Source organism: Galeopterus variegatus, unplaced genomic scaffold (genome assembly GCF_000696425.1).
Source record: "Galeopterus variegatus unplaced genomic scaffold, G_variegatus-3.0.2 Scaffold3137, whole genome shotgun sequence".
In the NCBI taxonomy this organism is placed as follows: Eukaryota; Metazoa; Chordata; class Mammalia; order Dermoptera; family Cynocephalidae; genus Galeopterus; species Galeopterus variegatus.
In genome coordinates, this window is record NW_007729248.1 from 53869 (window position 1) to 75344 (window position 21476).

The 21476-nt window shown below is 39.6% G+C and overlaps 1 protein-coding gene across 1 annotated transcript; it reads left to right on the top strand.

Annotated features, from left to right (window-relative positions):
* The first annotated feature begins 6 nt into the window (after positions 1 to 6).
* Positions 7 to 2666, top strand: FOXG1 (forkhead box G1). Its single transcript, XM_008584057.1, has one exon. The coding sequence runs from the start codon at positions 231 to 233 to the stop codon at positions 1128 to 1130; it is 900 nt and encodes a 299-aa protein (XP_008582279.1). The 5' UTR covers positions 7 to 230; the 3' UTR covers positions 1131 to 2666.
* Positions 2667 to 21476: the final 18810 nt, after the last annotated feature.

The following is a 21476-nucleotide window of genomic DNA, read 5'->3' on the forward strand; positions in this document are numbered from 1 at the left end:
CTGCCCTGGACGGGGCCAAAGCGGACGGGCTGGGCGGCAAGGGCGAGCCAGGCGGCGGGCCCGGGGAGCTGGCGCCCGTCGGGCCGGACGAGAAGGAGAAAGGCGCTGGTGCCGGGGGGGAGGAGAAGAAGGGGGCGGGCGAGGGCGGCAAGGACGGGGAGGGGGGCAAGGAGGGCGAGAAGAAGAACGGCAAGTACGAGAAGCCGCCCTTCAGCTACAACGCGCTCATCATGATGGCCATCCGGCAGAGCCCCGAGAAGCGCCTCACGCTCAACGGCATCTACGAGTTCATCATGAAGAACTTCCCCTACTACCGCGAGAACAAGCAGGGCTGGCAGAACTCCATCCGCCACAACCTGTCCCTCAACAAGTGCTTCGTGAAGGTGCCGCGCCACTACGACGACCCGGGTAAGGGCAACTACTGGATGCTGGACCCGTCGAGCGACGACGTGTTCATCGGCGGCACCACGGGCAAGCTGCGGCGCCGCTCCACCACGTCGCGGGCCAAGCTGGCCTTCAAGCGCGGGGCGCGCCTCACCTCCACCGGCCTCACCTTCATGGACCGCGCCGGCTCCCTCTACTGGCCCATGTCGCCCTTCCTGTCCCTGCACCACCCCCGCGCCAGCAGCACTTTGAGTTACAATGGTACCACGTCGGCCTACCCCAGCCACCCCATGCCCTACAGCTCCGTGTTGACTCAGAACTCGCTGGGCAACAACCACTCCTTCTCCACGGCCAACGGCCTGAGCGTGGACCGGCTGGTCAATGGGGAGATCCCGTACGCCACGCACCACCTCACGGCCGCCGCGCTCGCCGCCTCGGTGCCCTGCGGCCTGTCGGTGCCCTGCTCCGGGACCTACTCCCTCAACCCCTGCTCGGTCAACCTGCTCGCGGGCCAGACCAGTTACTTTTTCCCCCACGTCCCGCACCCGTCAATGACTTCGCAGAGCAGCACGTCCATGAGCGCCCGGGCCGCGTCCTCCTCCACGTCGCCGCAAGCCCCCTCGACCCTGCCCTGTGAGTCTTTAAGACCCTCTTTGCCAAGTTTTACGACGGGACTGTCCGGGGGACTGTCTGATTATTTCACACATCAAAATCAGGGGTCTTCTTCCAACCCTTTAATACATTAACATCCCTGGGACCAGACTGTAAGTGAACGTTTTACACACATTTGCATTGTAAATGATAATTAAAAAATAAGTCCAGGTATTTTTTATTAAGCCCCCCCCCCCCATTTCTGTACGTTTGTTCAGTCTTTAGGGTTGTTTATTATTCTAACAAGGTGTGGAGTGTCAGCGAGGTGCAATGCGGGGAGAATACATTGTAGAATATAAGGTTTGGAAGTCAAAATTTTAGTAGAATGTGTATCTAAATAGTGACTGCTTTGCCATTTCATTCAAACCTGACAAGTTTATCTCTAAGAGCCGCCAGATTTCCATGTGTGCAGTATTATAAGTTATCATGGATCTATGTGGTGGACACAGACCTTGAGAACAACCTAAATTATGGGAAGAATTTTAAAACGTTAAGCTGTAATTTGTATTTAAGAAGAATTCGTAGTAAAGGTGCCCAAGAAATTATTTTGGCCATTTATTGTTTTGTCCTTTTCTTTAAAGAACTGTTTGTTTTTTTTTTTCTTTTGTTTACTTTTAGACCAAAGATTGGGTTCTAGAAAATGCACTTGGTATACTAAGTATTAAAACAAACGAACAAAAAATAAGGAAAGTTATTTCAGTTGGCAACACTGCCCATTCAATTGAATCCGAAGGGGACAAATTAATGATTGCCTTCAGTTTGTGTTGTGTATATTTTGATGTATGTGGTCACTAACAGGTCACTTTTATTTTTTCTAAATGTAGTGAAATGTTAATACCTATTGTACTTATAGGTAAACCTTGCAAATATGTAACCTGTGTTGCGCAAATGCCGCATAAATTTGAGTGATTGTTAATGTTGTCTTAAAATTTCTTGATTGTGATACTGTGGTCATATGCCCGTGTTTGTCACTTACAAAAATGTTTACTATGAACACACAGAAATAAAAAATAGGCTAAATTCATATATATCTTGATACTTTTGTCTCTTTTATTAAGTAGAGCTAATTTTTTAAAAAGACCATTTAAGTTATAGGGATTTCAAAGGCTTTGTCAGCCAAACTAAGATTTAAACTGCTCCTTTAATTGGAACTGAGACTCTAAAAATGGAAATAGTGTTTTTTCCTTTGTGAACAACTTTTATAAGGAGCAGGCTATTTAATAAACACTAGCTTTAAACAAAATGCAGGCTTTTCAGCTGATATCTTTAAGTTTCTGTGGATATACAGCAAAAAAAGATATAATTCAATTTTATGTGTATAGTTGTTTGTGTTTATTTTCAAATCAGTCAATAGAATGCTTACTTTTCATATATTTTGTTTCAGATGTCTTGTTTATAGCACTTGGCAAATTATAAATATATGTATATGATTAGATAGAAGTAAATAAAATGCACACATATGTAATATATATAGACACACAGAGCCCTTCAGTTCAGGTACAATTTGCGCTTTGAATGCTGCAAACATTTTTGTTTAAATATTTGTATTTATACCTTCTAAGTCAGCATTTATTTTTGTGGCTGTTTCCCCACAATGAAAGAGTTCTAATAAAGATGTGCTGAAGTTGCAATATAGATTTTGCTGAAGTGATCACCTGTTGTAATGACTTGCAGATCAATGTTTATATTTTATTTTAAAATTATATTAATTTAAAATTCTAGATATTCAGAAGAATTAAAATGCCTCTCTCTCCTTTTTTATCATTTATTAATGTAGAGGTATTTATTTGAGTCCTTTTAAATATATCTGTGTAATTTAATCTAGGAATTTGTTCCTTTTGCTTACACTGAGTCATAATTTTGCTTTACTTGCAGTATGCTTATGTATGCATAAGTATGCATATATGTGAAACAAAATGAAAACATTTTTTTGAATTGTTTCAGTCTGTGTAATTTAATCTAGGAATTTGTTCCTTTTGCTTACACTGAGTCATAATTTTGCTTTACTTGCAGTATGCATATGTATGCATAAGTATGCATATATGTGAAACAAAATGAAAACATTTTTTTGAATTGTTTCAGGCAGTCAATTGCTATAAATCCAGAAAATAATTAGAAAACCTGAGTAAAAGGTTTAGTAACTAATTGGATCCTGTGGTGAATCTGTGGAGGACAAGTTGTTCATTTGTTACAATTGTATAGTCTGAAATGTGTTCTGCAGTAATGCAATAAGCTGGCTACTCCTTACAATGGGCCCAGTGAAAAATAATCTGCCCCTAAGATGTTATCTGCAAACACTTAGAGAGTTGCTCAGGAAAAAAAAAAAAAAAAAGAAACAAAAACCTAGGAGAGAAGCAAACTGACTAAAATAGATTTGAAATTGAGATGCAGTATGGTTAATATTGGAAAATAGGGGGGTAGGTGGATTGTGGAGTGGAGAGAGAGTGAGAGAGAAAGAGAGAGGATCTTTATGCTTAAAATAAATTTAAAAAAAAAAAAAAAACCCTACCACCAAAGAGAATGAATGAATTGGGGGGGAGGGGGGAAGAGGGAGAAGGACAGTACCTAAGAAAGACAGAAAGATAAGGACCAGGAAAATTAAAAGAGCTGGAACCAAATATACACAAATGGGGAATAGACAAAAATAGACCAAGACAGCTAGTTTAATTATCTTCTTTAAGCAGACTGGATATAATTTTATTTTCTTAGTATGATATCAGTTTCACCAGAGGTCTATGTTTCTTGAAATTTAACAGTTCTTCACAATGAAGCATAAAAGAAAATTTCACAAATTACTGTTTAAAAGGCCAAATTCATAGCTGATATTAAAAAACAGTGATAGAGTTCAAGTGAATGAGGTTAGGCAAAGGAAATCCCATTACACACTTATGAGCAAAAAATAGCTCAAAGAAAAGCATGTGTTTAGGTTGAAGAAAGGTGATGATTTGTTGTTTACTTTTGCCATGGATATTATTCGTGGAATGAGAATGTACTAGCAAAGGGGAAATATAGTATTTTGCCTACCAAAAGTTAAAAAGAAATTTAAACTCTTATACTGAGATAAAGGAATGTAGATATAGAAGAAAGATTTCTCTCTTGGGTATATTTTTTTCTGGCCACGTTAAATAACTATATTTATTAGTCATTATAAGTACTTATTTGGGTAATAGAGAAAGAGAATTTCAGTGGTAAACTTCGTACTTTGAAGTCAAGAATAAAGTTGACTTCTTTGAATTTATAGAAACTACGTACTGGAGTGGCAGTTTTGCTTGAATAAATGTCTGAATAACATATATAATGGATATAATTAGATATTTGTTTATTAGGCATACCAGACATGAATGGCAATATACAGAAATAGAACTCTGTAAAGGCCTCCTGCAGCCCAATATGAACATTTACTTTAACTTAATCCATCCCATCATTCCTCAAGCTATCTTCTTAAAAAACACATGACAGTCTGGCATGGCACTTAATATATTTTTCCATCAAATTGATTGTAATGTTGTATTATTTGTTGTCACCAAGTTTTGCCTGTTAAAATTAGCTTATGTCAGAAAAACATTTCAAAACTTTTTGAAGATTTTCTTCTTTCATACTTATAATCATTTTAAATGAGATGAAGGTTGACCATTTTGAGATTTTGAAATGGAAAGTAAACACAACTTAAAATTTGAAATCCCAAATTGTAGATTATTTCCAGGTTTAGAGTATTTTACTTGAATTTGTCTGGTACAAAGATAATAAAAATATTAATATATAGAACACTGAGAAAATGATATAGTTAGATTCGGGCAATGAAAGTATTCTTTCAAATATGTTTCTTCAGGCTGTTACAAAATTGGAAATTAAGTGAACATTAACTCCTAACATTAATGTCTTAATGTCTAGAACATTAAGAACTAACAAGATTTAATACGATTATCCTTATGGTTATGGACGCCTTCAGTTGCTTTCTATGACATGCATAAAATCAAGGGCAGAGAGGCAAAAAAAAAAAAAAAAGGGTTAAGGTACTACTTCCTAACTGCCAGATGGGCCTGTTTTTAATATCTGTTTTTGGTGAAGGTGTGGAAAAAGGACATTTTCATACACATTTGGTGGGAATGTGAATTGGTACAGTATTTTTGGAGGGGGCAGTCAGGTCCTATCAACATTAAAAATGAACATAAATCTTTGACCAAATTCACCCAAATAGATGTATAAATCCAATATATTTGGAATTCAAAATGTGTTTTTTAAAAAGTGTGTTTTCTGCAACACTGTTGAAAAATTTGCATGCGTTGAAATAATTCTGCTTTTGAGAAATTAATTTTATGAATAGCTGAAGTGGCTGGTTTGTTCGAGATTAAAAGCCTGTTGGAGAATTAAGCTAACAAAGAGTGAAGGTGAAGATCATTAGAGGTTTTAGAGCTGGCTGAGACGGGTTGTTGGGGTTGTGTAACTGTGCCTAGAGGGCGGGGTTCCTGTACATTCCTACTTCACCAGATAACCTGCCCCCAACGCCACTCCAGCTCCTGCCAGACAGATGGAACTCTCCAACAGGAAAATCTGCGCAGCTATTCCAACGAGCAGGGTAGGTGAAACGTGAATTAAAATCCCCCCCCCCCCGTTTATTTTTCTACCTGAGGCCAGATCCTGGAGATACGGGAAGAATAGGGGTCATCTAGATTCTCTCTTTAGCGCGCGCACGTCTGCATTCTTCCTGGGAGGTACCTACCTGTAAGAGTTAAAAGGCACTAGCGATCTTTAAGTTAGTACTTCGTACTCAATTTTCTTTTGAGTTTTTTCTTTTTTCTTTTTTTTTAAGGCTTTCTTTTCCCCACCCCAATCATTCTCATTCTCTACCCTCCCTTCAGGGCCCCCTCCCCCAACCACCAGCAGTTAAAATAATCCACCTTTTAGTTTTCTACCCCCAAACCAACCAACCGGTCAGTTTGCAGAAACCTTGTCCTGAAGATGTAGGCCAAGAGGGGTCCAGGCCGGCGAATATATGATGTAGTGTTATGTTTTGTGTCTCCTTTCTCCCTCCCGATTCCTGTTTTATCCCTCCACTCAAGACTGCCCGAGGCTGTCCGAAGGATGCCAAGGAAAATGACTTGAGGTCTGGGAGCGCTCTTACCCCAAGATCGGTAAGTGAAAGTGCTCTTTGGAGGGGAAGGGATGGGGAGAGAAGTATGTCCCAGTGACTACTGTTGACTGAGCTTTAAACCGCGACTTTGGGGTCCTGGGCTTACTATTCCTCTTTTCTTGGAAAACGTTCCTTAGCGGGCGCGCTACCAACACACGTACCTGAAAGAATGCTTGATTTTTCAACGTTGACAGAAATCACGGTGGATCCCTAGGTAAAGAGGATATAGACACGGCGAAGGGAGAATGGAGAGAAAATGAGAGGAGTTTATATGGAGAAGAGGTAGTGGGGACTGAAAAAGTCCTAAAGTGTAAAGTGATTCATTGTGTGGAAATATGATTTCTGAGTCTTATGGCTGCTGTGAGAACTACCGGATTTTCTTAACGTTCAAACCCGGCATATTTGCTCTATTTGACATAAACCTCTGCTCCACAGCCAGGATGTTGCCTCTCTCTAAAGTCCATGTATTTATTAAGAACGGCTCCCCGCCCCCCATTTTCACGCTGACGACACCAGCCTCCCCCAGAGCTGGCCCTCCGCCCGCATCTCCTTGGCCGGGTCAGGCTAGGGTCCCCGTCGGATTTAACCCGGCTGCTCTAGGTCGAGTGCGGCGCCGGACGGGGGTGGGAGGCTTCTTTTTCTGTCTCTTCGAAAGACTGGGGAAATGAGCACCGTTCTGGGCTAGACTTTGTCCCTGCTGGGAATATCCCAGTTCCCGGCTTTAGAAATAGCAGGCAAATAATTGATTCTTAATGCACTTAGGAGACGGCGGTGTGCGCTCCAGAGCCTGGCTATCCCAGAGCGGTTGCGAGAGTGCGCCAGACACAGGTTGGCTCGGCCCGAAGCGAATTTGGGGCCCTCGCCGCGGTGTCCCATTAGTCTTCCCTGCGCCTCAGGGACTCCTGGATAAAGTTGGAGAGGGAAAACGATGGCGGGACTTGAAGTCTGTGGCAGGGACCTGGCGGCGTTGTGTTCTCGGGTTTTGGACTAATGCAGAGAAGTAACTTAGGGTGCTGAGTTGGAGCAGCAACTGGTGGCGCGGTAGCCGGGGAGGAGCGGCGCTCTCCGGACGTTGCGGCCGAGGTTGCCGCAGAGGGTGCAGCTGGGCGCTGCGCAGGGAGCAGCAACGTGAGGGCGCTCTTGCCCAGGACAAGTAGAGCTTTGAGTTTCGTAGCTCACGTTGGCTGATGCCTGTAGAATGGACACCAGAAGCTTGGCTGGCGCGCGTCCTCATCTTTTTTCTTTCTTTTTAGTCTTCTGTGTTGTCCCCTCTCTTTTTCCCTCTGAAATTTGTTTCTTTTTGTTTACCCGGTGCGGTTGCACATCTCCGCGCTTATCTGCTAATTGACGACAGTTTTCTCTGTATTAGACATCTTTTCTCTTTCCACTCCCTACCCCACCTCCCTTTCGCTTTCTACCCCCGTTTGCTTCTCTGCCTAAACCTGCGGTACTAGGCGGAGGGGTTACAGGAAAAGAGGAAGCGTCGGAGTAGGAATTCCCTTATCTCTAAGGGCAGTCCTGGGTTGGGGCGAGGGCGGTAGGGGTTCGGGTGGGCAGAATACCCTGCACGTGCAGGAGATTCTCAGGCGGTTATCTTCAGCCTTGGGAAGACCACGGGAAGGAAAGGGCGATGCAGAGTAGAGCTGGTCCACTTCCCACTTTCCCTTCCTCTCCCCCCTGGCCAGTCAGTTTCTATGCTTCAACACCATCCTCACCTGGTCCTCTATCAAAACTTGAGATAGGCGGAAATTCGGAAATTGTGATGATCAGAAAGGGCATTTAAAGTTATAACAAATAACTCCCAAAATTATGTTTGCGAGGGTGGGAGGGGAAATAAAATGCCCTACGTCTCTTTCGTGGTCTGTTGCTTAACACGTCTAACGCTTTTCCGAGTCTTCAGCCTTGCAGAAAAGCCGCGTAAGAGGAAAGCACATTACATGTAGCAGAGTTTATCGTAAGGAAAGGGAATGTTCAGTTACCAGACATGTTTGGATATTTATTTACGGTTTAAATAAAATTTTCCTATACTGCTAGCACTCCCTGAACTGGAATCGTCTTCTTCAGTTTTATTCCTCCTCTTCATCTCATCTTATTGTCTCATTTTTTGAATCAATGACTTTAAGGTGCAAACATATATTTCCTCCATATGCGTTTTTGATTCTGTTGATTGAGCAGGAAGACTAAAAACTGTAACGGGCTTAGAAGGAGTTGTCTCTCAGTTCTTCCATTTTCTCGTTGCTCTGAAAATTTAATGACCTGATCATTGTTATTTGAAGTTAAATTATCTGTTAAATTAGTGCGTTTTTGATTCTGTTGATTGAGCAGGAAGACTAAAAACTGTAACGGGCTTAGAAGGAGTTGTCTCTCAGTTCTTCCATTTTCTCCTTGCTCTGAAAATTTAATGACCTGATCATTGTTATTTGAAGTTAAATTATCTGTTAAATTAGCCCTAAACAATAACTGATGATATATTCCTTTTGGGTCTGGTTGCCTGTGAATTCTTGGCCCTGGATGGGAAAGAGAGGGGTCAAACGGAATGCTTGGTCACCCAATATTATAAAGATAATCAAAATCGATATTTATATGCCGGCGATAATATGTGGGGAAAATCACTTTTGAAGTAGCTGTATTTTATAAATAAGAAATTCTTTTAAAGGCTTGTGCTTGAGGAGTCTAGATTCAAGGATGAATTAAATAAAGGTCTTTGTTGACGAGGAAAAAACATGAACACTATTTTCATTACTCTCCAGAACCTAGATACTTAAACTCATCACACGCCCATCCTTGCTAATCTAAATAAATTATGGCCTTCAGGGGTAAGTATTCTCAGAAATAAAATTTAACTTTTAGCAAAATCTGAAACATTGCTTTAGATTTACATTTCTAGAAATCCAAAATGTATTTATTGCTTTGATTCAAACACTCTCCTTTTATTTTTTTGCAATTATATGAAACAAATTTCGCACCTTTTATTTTTTTGCAATTATATGAAACAAATTTCGCATAATGCAGATGGTTCCCCCCCGCCTTGCTTGTTTCATATTGCTTGCATATGCAGGCATAGGTGTGAGAGCTTCCATGGCATATTTTTTTTTTTTTTTTTGCAATTATATGAAACAAATTTCGCATAATGCAGATGGTTCCCCCCCCTTGCTTGTTTCATATTGCTTGCATATGCAGGCATAGGTGTGAGAGCTTCCATGGCATATTAAGGAAATGACATCTTTCTCATTTGTTTTAACAAAAAGCCCAAGGAATCTTTAAACCCAAATGTACTAGACTAGTTTAAAAAATCTTTTAAAATAATGAGTTCTATTGTGTGTTTTTCCTATTAAAATGTGCTGAATGAATAATTAGAGGCTGGGATAAAGGTTGAAAAATTCAGAGCAAGAATAAGGTGGTAATTTTATTATTTGATACTTTAATAATTTCTATAATTAATGATGTTTTAAAGTTTGGCAAAGGTTTCTTAGAAAAAAAATAGAGTACTCCTCCCACCTTGTCAGAAATACTCTAGAAGGAATAAAATAGAATCAGGTAGAACTGGAAGCAGAAATTGTTTATTTATTCATTCATTTATCCAGTAGTAGTAGTATTAGTGGAGTTGAAAAATATACTTTTAATTATACATTGCATTCTCTGATTGCAGGTTGGAAGACTAAAATCGATCATTCCTACATCAATAATGTTGTCTATTACTACATTGATTTGTGTTTATTTATGCAGAGACTTTCAGTTATTTACTTACATATTTCAGCATCTGCCTCTTGATTATTATCCCGGGTTGCTTTTAATGAAAGAGCTTATATAGGAAGTGAAACATACTTGACAGATCCATTTTAAGTAAACCTGATAGTGAATATGGCAACCCAATGAGTTTATGAAATTACATATTCATACTTGCTTTTTAGCAATTAGGAACCTGTTTCTGATTAAACCCTCATGCTGCTTGAAAACTTTCATTCTCTTCTTTACACGTTGTATTGATGTATTTCAAAAATATAGAAAAACAGATGATTTTATGATGTCATATATAATAGAATGAAACTGATGAATGAGATTTCTTGTCTTTTTCCGTTGATATGACTAAGTTATCCTCATAACAATAAACTGGCCATTGGGTTTACTAATGTTGTTGATGAAAATTAAGGCATACTATAGAAATTAGACATCTGTTTTAAAAATCTGTTAATTTTAAATTATGCCAGGGTATTTATGCAGAACAAAATATTCCCAGTTGTTGTATATATATTAAATGCATATAAACACTCGCATATTTTATTATTTAGTGTATATGTGCGATTATACCTTATGAAGATAGGAATTCCTCTTGAACTAATAGAAAACTATTAGTCTCACATGAATGTTATGTATCAGGAAAACTAAAGACCAAGAAGTGTTCTGTCTATAAATCCAAGGCAATAGGCAATAGTGGGAGATTGAATTGAGTCACATTCATCTTGTGTTTCTCTTATTGCCATTAGAAAATATTGAAAGGTGATTTAAAATTGGGGGGGGGGATGTGTCCTAATTTGTCAAGGGCTATTTAATACTCATTTTATAGGATTTTTCTCTCAGTTTGGAGGATGAATCCTTCTTTGTTAATAGGTTAGAAAACATCTATCAAATATGGTTAGCAGTCCTGTTCTTCACTTTTGCACTGCCCTTCCCCTCCCCCCCAACTGTCTTTGCAAGAAATATAGAAAGAGGAAGATTAACCAAATTCTTTTTGAGCACGAAAGGGCCTTGGGAGATGGAAAGGGAATTCATCTCCTTACCCTGGCGAGTTTTCCTGAAACTACTTATCCTCAGCATCCGTGCTGGGAGAGGTGAAGCCACGCAGTCCGGCGGCTGCAGGCAGAAGGTGGGCGAGTTCCAAGACCTAAAGTTTTGCAGAAAGTTGAAAAGAGAAGCGGAGGAAGTTTTGAGTTGATTTGTTTTATTTTATTTTTCTGTCTTGTGCCAAGACCTTGAAGTTAACTTAGCAATATGGCCCTTGTAGAACCAAGCACTCTTGGCAATCTGTCGAGATTTAGATTCCAGAACATTGGATAAACAGGATTTATAGCTAAGGCGTTCTCACCCACCCCTCCCTCCGTCTTTTTACGCACGCACCAGCTCGTCCTCACGTGCATTGGGATAGTGGACAGTGTTGACTTGAATTGCTCTCCCTCGCTCCGAGCCTTTCCTGTGAATGAACCCGAAAACACTCGACAGGTCGTGAATAATCGTTTTAATGAGTGTGCAAAGCGTGCGACGGGGTGCACCGAGTTGTCGGGTTAAACAAACAACTTGTACCCTGACCAAATCCGATTGTTAAAGTGCAAAGTGATGTCAGTACCATTTCCATTGCCTTTCGGAAATCCACAGATCTGACACGCTGGAGTCCAATTTTCCCCATTAAAGAAAAATAACAATATTTTTCAACCGTGTATGTGATCTTCTTTAATATTAATCTGAGCCAAACAAACCTCATTTTAGAATCAGAATTAGTTGTGTCTGTCTCAAAAAACAAGGAGAAAGAAAGGGAAAACGAGGAAGAAGTCAGAACAAATATAAAAAGTCTTAGGGAGAATTTCTTTTTGATAGCTCGCCCATCACTGCCAATCAATATTGTACAAATCTTACATTTACATATTTGGTTGTATCTCACTAGAGGCAAATATCAATTTACCTATATCTAAGAAACTGGATCGATAATTAAGTCCTGTGCTAAGATAGAATCCATAGACCTGTACGGACTTTTTCTATTGAAAATTTAACTAAAATATTTGTTGTTTATAGGTTAGCTCAAGAAAGAATGAAGGGAAAAAAGTTCCCACATTTATGCTTTCAAGGAAACAGTTTGGAGGAAAGTAAAGGGAAAGGAGCCCTGATGGGCTACAATCTAAAACAATAACAAAAATTACAAGTGAGCACTTCATGAATCACACCCTCCCCCTTATTTGCACAACTTTAGTGGTGAAATATTTTGTTTCTTTCCCATCCAGTAAAAAGATCTACATGAAATCAACCACATGTGCTCCCTTCCCTTCCTTGTTCATTCTTTTACATTCTTTCACAATTCCAAACATTACCTACAACAATGAAGAGTAAGAAAATAAAACTTCAAAATGTTTTTTAAAAGTCTCTTTTACTTTTACACATCCTCTCTAAAAAATTTGGGAGAGGAGAAATGTGTAAAATGTTTCCCCTGCCAGCACCTTATATGCATTCACAAATCAAACAAAAGAAATGGCTATGATGCTTTGAAATCAGTGTATTAGTTCCACATATTTAGCTTCTTCAACTTAATAACAATATAGGGAGAGAAAGTTTGATAATTTTATTGGATTAAGTATTATAAATTATGTTTTCTTTATTAAAGGCAGAAAGGCTATGATGCACTACAGTCTGCAAGGCTATTTGTCCTCTTATAATTGTAATCAGTTTGGAAAAATGGAACGTTAGCCAAATAGTATACTTGAATGTGGAAGCTCAGTATTTGCTCACTTAACTCCTGTTGGCCATATTGTTATATACATATCTGTGTCTGTGTTTTAGCCCCCATTGGATAAAATGTAGGATATTAAAATTCGGTTTCCATCAACAAAACTTGGAAAAGGCAACCAGGAGTTTAGGACAGTGTTTTTGTTGATTTTGACTGTTATCTAGTGAATGTTCGTATCAGAATATCAATTAAGGATATCCTTTATTTTGTAGACATTTGATAAAAAGTAACTATTAAAAACTAGGTGCTTGCATTTTTAAATTGTTTTAATTTTTTTTCTGGCACACAATGGACTGCAGTTATTACTTAAACAGACTTCTTCTCTGTGGGCTGAGTTGAGGAATTTTAGGAGTCACTAAAAGAGCTGCATCCATTTCTGTTTTAGATGCACAAACAGCAAAGCTAGAGGGTGCGTCTGTTTTTGTGTGTATATATGTAGTTAAAGAACTACACTATCAAAACATTAATTATATTTGAAAGAGAGCAGAGAGCTTGTTGTGGAGAGAATTGCATTATTGAATTTATATCCCACAAAATCCGTCTGAGAGGGCTGAAATTGTATACCTGTCTTATATGATGCACCCTCTTCAGAGAGGTGCATAAGAGCAAAGAGATGATAAAGGCATACTTGGAGGGGAGTGGTCTTAGGTGTTTGCATGGTCCTAAGCAGAGGAAATCACATGAAGAATATAAGATCTTTGTTCTCTATCAAGAAAAACAACTAAATATATGTATATATATATTTCCCCCCTCTATCAAGCAAGTAACAGAATGATCTTAGTTGAATTTGGGGGAGGGGAGTGGTTGAGTGACTAAGAAAATTTCATACTTTCGATCTCCAGGTCCTTTTTATTTAACAGCTGCCAAATTTTCTTTCCGAAATTTAGATTCTCTTCCTCCCCAAATCCTATGAATCATCCCTAATCATTTTTAGTTTTTGGCTTAATTAGTAGTTTTCAGCTTTAAATTACCAATAAACTAATTAATTTGACTAATCTTCCTAAACTTCTGTTGAAGAGTATAATAGCTGAAACAACAAAAATAAAATAAAAACTGCAACAATAATGGCAAAAATAAACTGTTAATAGTAATAATACAAATAATAACAGCAGAAAAAATTAAAATACTTTCTCTGGCCGACAGGATGAAGATGGAATCAATTTCAGTCTGAAATTATTGTTTTACGGCTGCAGTCGTGCATTCCTCTGATTTCTTGTTTCGCTGGATAGATGGATGATCCGTTCCAGCCCAACTCAAGTTTCCTAAAAGAGATTCATTCCCTTGATTTAACATGGTAGGTCTTTTTAATGGCACTGAGTACTTCTGTATCCACTCCTCTCCATTGCTATAGACACATCCCTCTGCAGATGCCATTCCCAAATAAAGCAAACAGGGAAGAAAACTGGGAGCAGTGCTGTAGCTGTGCTGGTGGGTGGGCAAGCTGTCATATTTGGGAAGCACGTTTACAAAGCTGAGGGGTTTAAGAAGGGCAGAGTTACTGAGGTTCTAGTGAGTCTGAAGATATTACTGGCCCTGAGGAACCCAGCCCATAGGGCAAGACACAAAAATTAGGTACTAGGCCCCCCAGGATAAACTACTTTGATTCCTTTACGGATAGAAGAATATAAAGGAGATAATAAAGTGAAGGGAGTAGAAATGGAGGGAGAAGAGCAGGTTGAAGATGTTAGTAGTGGCAGTCTAGCAAGCAAAGCTAAGCCCGTTTCCTCAGGAGAAGGGAGAGGTGCTTTTGTGAACTGTAAACCTGCCAAGGTTTATTGTTCTAGGTGAGAGAACAGCCACCAGTTCCTGGGCTAGACTGGAAAGAACTGCCAGTGAGTCTGTACCTGCAGTAATCCAACTCTCCTCTCAGCCCAACTTTCTCCCCATCTCCTGAACCCCCCAGGCTCCCTCCAGCCCCCCAAAAGGAAACAAAAGAAAGTAAAAAAAGTGTATTTGCTCACTTAACTCCTGTTGGCCATATTGTTATATACATATCTGTGTCTGTGTTTTAGCCCCCATTGGATAAAATGTAGGATATTAAAATTCGGTTTCCATCAACAAAACTTGGAAAAGGCAACCAGGAGTTTAGGACAGTGTTTTTGTTGATTTTGACTGTTATCTAGTGAATGTTCGTATCAGAATATCAATTAAGGATATCCTTTATTTTGTAGACATTTGATAAAAAGTAACTATTAAAAACTAGGTGCTTGCATTTTTAAATGCAGTTTGTCTGATAATTGTTTTCATTTGTGAAGGAGAAAAGAAAGCTGGTTAGGAGAGGAAGGTCAGTTATGGGAGAGGAGAGAAGAGACTGAGATCGAAATTCCTTGGCAGCCCAGTGGCTGGAGCCAAATGCAGAAGGACCTTAGCTAAAGAAGGACAGTTTTGGTGCAAGAAAGAGTAACCTTTGAAAGTATTTGCTTTGTCCTGTTTTCCTGCAAATTAATGTGACTCTGAAAATGTATGAGAAAGCAAGATCTGAACACCTTAAAAATTATAAAAAGAAAGGCGTACATAAGAATAAGGTTTTGTACTTTAGAAAACTTTTTTAAAGGCATTGTCTTCAAATTCACATATACACACAATCCATAACACAAAAACAAACAATAGTTGAAGAAAAGGAGGGGAAAAAAGGACACAGCTTCCCTTCTGTAGTACCATGCATCATTTATCACTTCACCTTTCACAGCAGGGAAGCTGAACAATCCTTTTTCATTTCTTTCTAGACTTTTCATTTTTAAAAAGTATTTTAAAAATTCCAGTTCGTGAGAATATTATTTCACTAAAGATCAGCAAAGAATAAGGGGCATTCATTTCTGAGGATAAGTTCACTGAGGTGATGTTCAGTCTTATCTCGCCTTTCTAAGTCTGCAACGGGAGAAAGGCGGCTCTGGCTGCAACTGTATATCGATCTATTCGTCAATGGTACCCCAGGCTTTCTCCTTGCACTAATAATAACTACTAAATTCGCTCCAACTCTTCTAGAAGTACAGTTCTACAAATTGAAATCAAATTGGAGCTTTCTATATAAAATTTAATTTGAATTAAAATAATATTTTAAGAAAAAATGTTATTGTGATAGTTTTATTTGCTTGAATTGTTATTTTGATTAAGAAACAAACTTTCATTTGTTTCAATAAGAAAATTAAAAGAAATCAGCGTTGCCGAAGTGGTCCTCAATAGACATAGCTTTTGAGCATTTATTTTTCAACACTTTGGTCTTAATTGTATATAACGGAGAACCTCCGAGTCAATAGAGGGATGCATAACTAAAAAGATTAGTATCACACTTTTGTAACAGGGACATTTGACAGAAAGAAAAGAAATGATAAAAGCAGTTATTTCACAAAGTAGTAGCAGTTTATATATGCAGAGTTTATGCAAGCATTTAACAAAATTAATAGGTTTCTATATTCCAATATCTTTATAAATCTTTAGCCAAAGTAAACCAGATATTTAAATGCTATACATCTATATTATATAAACCATGCTGCATATGATTTAAATATGGATGTTTATTTTTATTGAAATAAAAGCTAATCAAATATTAGCATTTCTAACTTTTTGACCATCAATAATTGCGATTTACTTGTGATCTGTAAACACTGAAGAAGAACCTGAACCACTACATTCTGCTCAGATTATAATAAGAAGGAAATGTAGGTTTCTTTCTGTCTTGGAGTGGGCAAGAGTGAGGAATTTAGGGGTGGGTGGAGTTAAGATCTATACACCTTTTCAGTAAGCCAAGATGTAGTAACTTCATTCTTTAAACATTCACATTTTACTATTAAATAAAAGAAACATACAGTTTCAAAAACAGGAGAGGTGAGCCCAAGCCAATAGAGGATATTTCAGAAAAGAAATGATTTCAAGTGATGCTAACTTTTATTTTTCCAACATAGAATTTTTTTGTTTGCAAGACAGATACAGCCAGATCTATTGCACAAGTGGCAAAGCGAAATATTTTTGTAATGGGCTGTAGGGAGATTTAATGGACTGACACTTTGAATATGTATGAAGAGTAATATTCCTTTGAAGAGGGTTGTATGATTGTCTATCTTGCTCCTTAAAGAGGGTGGGCGGGAAGGGAAGGTTACAGGGGTGGATATGTCCAAGCACCTTAGCTACTGCTAATGGTGAAAGGATATGACCTGGGTAGAATAGGAAAGGTTTCTATGATCTGAGAAGATCTGCAAAAGTCTATTGGTGTTATGTTTATTTTCTTTTAGGTACACATTTCAAAAAACATGTCCTTTCCACAAGGCTCTCATTTGCAGTCACGGCTTCATAGACAGCAGCCGGCTTGCATTCAAGTGTGGTCCAACGCATCAGTTCCGTTTTAAAAAGAAAACAACGAATGGGAAAAATAAAGTTACAGTCTTATCAATGAAATTCTCACTGACAGTCGCAGAATAGGGAAAAAGGAGGCTCCAAACAGGGTGCTGGGAGGAGAGTAATACTCTTTAGGTGAATTTTGGGAAGAAGCTAAGTAAAATGCTGTTCAGAAATTGGGATTAATCGAGCAGTTTAAATACAAATCTGCCGGAAAGCATGCTCTGTGCGAATGAAAATGAAGGTATTTATGCATATTCTAATTTTCCCTCTTCGGCTGCTATTTTGGAGGAAGAGACTTCTTTTGCTGATGGTGGGACTTTTTTGTCTGCACAGGAAATGTGTAAATGAACACAAATGTTTTTTTCTTTTTCCTTTCCATTTCTCTCCTCTGTTCTTCCCTCCCCCTTTCAACAATCACTACTTATTAGGGTTCTCAGTTCTGCGGCAACTGATCCCAGGGTTTCTTCCCATTTCCATGATGGTAGGGGTCAGGCAGTGCAGGACAGGGGAGTTAAAGCTCCTCTGAGTCATTAGACCTTTGGAAATCAATGTAGAGAGTTTCTATCCCGTTTTTGGACATTCAAAGAGATAGAGGGTGAGGAGTCATAAGTTTACCATGATGAAAAACCATCTCAAAAGGCATTTCCTCTCACAACCGAATTCTCAGTGACAAATAGGTGGAGGAGAATTGAAAAGTGATCTTATAAGTCATTTTGTGAAAATCTGATCATCAGTGCCAAGTCCATCCACTTTCCTTCCCTCTCCTTCGGGAACAAACAGGAATGGTGGATTGTAATTGTACTGAGACCAGCAAGAAACTATGTAGTTTTATGCTGATGTCAGTCAGTCACGTAATGCTGAGAACAACTGAAGTGGCTCATACGGTCGTTTTCTGTTTTGTGTACTATGTTAGGGACTCCTGAGATGGGTCAGTAAGGCCTGTGAGCAGGTAGGGGCAGGGAGACTCCCTGGGGAGAGGGAGGGAGAGATACTGAAAGAGGAAAAGAGAGGTGCTCCCATTCTTGGGCTCCCGCATTTGCAGAGTAGGCAGAGTGTTTCAGAATTAATTCGGGGCGGCCGGGGGAAGAGAAACAGACTCCGTCTATCTTCTTTTCTATACCCTGGATAAAAAAAACCTGAAGACAACCTTATCGTTAACAATTGAATTTGAAAGGAGACCCTGCCACCCCGCTCCGCCCCGCCCCCGCGGCCACTCACAAAGCGCCGCCCGAGCCGGCCCGGGTCGTCCTCAGCCCTGTTCGCCGCCTGCCGCAGCAGCCTCGGGAAGGAGGGCGGTGAGAATAAAGCGCCCCCCTCCCCACAAGCCCCTCCTCAGATACAGTTTCGCGGCCTCCACCGAAGCCCGTGTCCCAGAGTGCCGCTTTCTGGGACCCCACCCCGTCCCGCTTCCCACTAGTCTTCCTTCTTCAGGCAGAGGGCTCCGCTCGGCAAGCGCCCGGGAGGTCAGCACCCCCGCTCCGCCTGGCCCGCGGGGCTCGAGGCCTCGGTGTCCGGTCCCCTCCCGGCCCGGGGTGGGGGGCACAGATTCTCCTGAGAAAATGCTGGGAGAGGAGCGCCGACCCGTCCCTCAAACCTTACGTCAAGGTTGCCGCCACACTTAGGAACCTCTTCGAAAAAGCTGAAAATTCCCTGTTTGGCAAAAATCCTGCTGTGGTGTGACGGGGCCCTGTGGGGGAAGAAACCCCAGAGAAGCCTCGAGCCACTTGGTTGTAGAGTCACGCCCTGCCCAGGGATTTTCCTCCCGCGCACTGCTAGCCTCGCACTTCCGGTCCCCCTCCCCCCGCCGCTGCATTTCCGGCCTCTTGCTGTCCTGCGCTTCCGCCAGTCACGTGGGCGAGGGGTAGCGTTGGAAGCTGGTTTTCTGAGACTTCCAGGTGGCTGGTGGGACCTTAACTTGTTCTTTTCGTTTCTCTTTATTTTGAATTTCCTTTAATTTTTTTCACTTTCTAAAATCGGGGGATGGCGGATGTTAGAGGTGGAGAGAAAAGGGCTACTGAAGACAAATCTTTTTGGTCTTTTCAGATCACCTGCCCCTTTCTAAATTCCCTGCACAAATTCACACCAGCAGCTGAGGTTTAGACCTCTTTGTTTTTCCTTTAGGGCCTAAGCCAGTGTCTGCACTTAGTAGGCTCACAGTAAATGTTGAAAGTTTACTGAATAAATGATGTTACCTCGTGCTTAGGGTTAGTGGGTGTACTTAAATCAGCTGACTTCTGACTAGTGGTTTCTGTTGAATTCAGTTGAGAGGTTGATAAATAAATGATTTTACAGGCATTTTAGTGTTATTTATTTAGGAACTTCTCCAAACAGGTGAAGGAGATTCTTAAGAATTGTTGAAAATATTTTCTTGAACTTCTACATATAAGTAAGGTAAAATGCTATGATTTTTACAATTTGTGCTTTATCAGCCCTTCTACTGAGCTTTTTCTTCCCATTTTGCTTTCTTTTAAAACAGTTTTGCTTACTCTGGTAAGAGGTCAAGACCTTATGAAATGAAGCTTATCTCTTATAGCCAATTTGAGGCAGGAACTAACATTTTTCTTTTGCTTTTCTGCTGCTACGTTATAGTTTAACTGTTGTCAACCTTAATTCACTTCTTTGTTGTGTCTTCTGCATCATTCAGCAGTTCTTGTTCTTTACTATAACTTTTCTTTTAAAATGCAATGAGAACTTTTTGTAACCAGGGGAAAAATTTTAGAGTTGGGAAATTGCGAGACTGAATTCTACTGTCAGTCACCATATATTCTACTGCATATTCTAATGAGCACTAGTTGTGAACCCATAGACTCTTCCGTAGAACATTTAATGTCCCGCTTTCATTGACTGTAAAATAGTGAGAATATATAACCAATGAGCCAATAACTATGAAAGTAATTCGAAAGTTTATAATTGCTAATCAAATGTAAAGCATGTTTATTAGCATCATTATTAAGAGATGTCAGAGGGATACAAATAAGACCTGTTCCTATCCTCTGGGAACTTACAGTCTAGTTGGGCATGAATAATGAAATGTAAATTGATAGAAACAGCTACTAAGCAATGTTCAGTGTCTGTCATTTTGAAGACATTCAATAAATGATCGCCTCACACTAATTGCAGTCATGCCATTCTTTGAGTAGGAATAGGGTACTGAAAAGGAGAAAAGGAAGGGTTAATTAGGAAAACATTCATGGAGGAAATGAATTTGTCCTTTAGATGTCTCATATGAAGATTGGAATATGCAAGATCTTAGTGTGTGAGGTGATAAAGGTGGCATAAATGGAGAAAGAGAAAGGTGTTTGATGAGATGGTGTTTGGTGGTAAATTGTAGGAAACCTTAAAGACAAAGGAGAGAAGTTTGTATTTGACGGTAGAAGTGATGGAAACTTACGGGGTCCTTATGAGCATAGGATGGCATTGTTGAAATTAAGATGTATTTTTAAAATGAGTCTAGTCAAGTACTGAGTTTAGGGAAAATTAAGAGAGAAAGAATACAAGAAAAGATTTTTTTTGCAGCTCTGGAATGTGATATCGCTGGAGAATGGCTACAGTCAGAGCCATCATTAGGTTCCCTCTCCCCAGTCTTTATACAATGAAAATTACATTGAAATGATGAAATCAGGAATGAGACTTGAATACAAGGAGAGCTGTGATATCACTTATCTTAATATCACCCCCTTATTATTCATTATTGGTAGTGATAGGGGAATGTTAGATATTGACAAATGGTGACTAATTTCAAAGTATCTTCATCACCAGTTTAACTCAATATATTTTTTGCTTTTAGCATGTCTACCCATTATTCTGTTGCAGTGGTTCTCAACTGGGCGTGATTTTGCTCCCCCCATTCTTGGAGGACTTTTGGCAATGTCTGGATACATTTTTAGTTGTAGCACCTGTGGGGTCACTACTGGCCTCTAGTAGGTGAAGGCCAGGGATATTGCTGAATATTCTACAATTCACAGGACAGCCCCCAACAACAATAAATTATCCTGTTTAGAATGTCAGAGTGCCCTGGTTGAAAAACTCTCAGTTATGGGAATAAAGCAAGACCTCTAATTCTGGAGAGCTACACTATGAGACCCAGGATCTAACTTTTGTTACAGTAACAATTTCAACTGAAGAAATATTTTGCTTAGTGAGACAAACTCTGAAAATGGCAGTATCTCTGTCTTGCCCCAAGACCTAGGAACAAGAAAATCAGTAAGGTACCTGCTTGGATTTTCTACTTTTTATAAAATAGAAATCTTCCTTAAGGATTTGTCATCTGAATGTTATTTATTAAATTAATAAGATGCCTTTGGAGTTGCTTAGCAACTTATGGAAAGCTTGCTCTTCAGAAGTTCATTTGTTTGTTTAAAACCAGGGTAGGTTGCATATTATTAGCTACATTACATAAATCAACAAAGAAATGTACACAGAAAATGGAATAAGATGTTTCAACACATTTTCTGCTCTCAGTGTCTGGCAATTAAAACACTCATT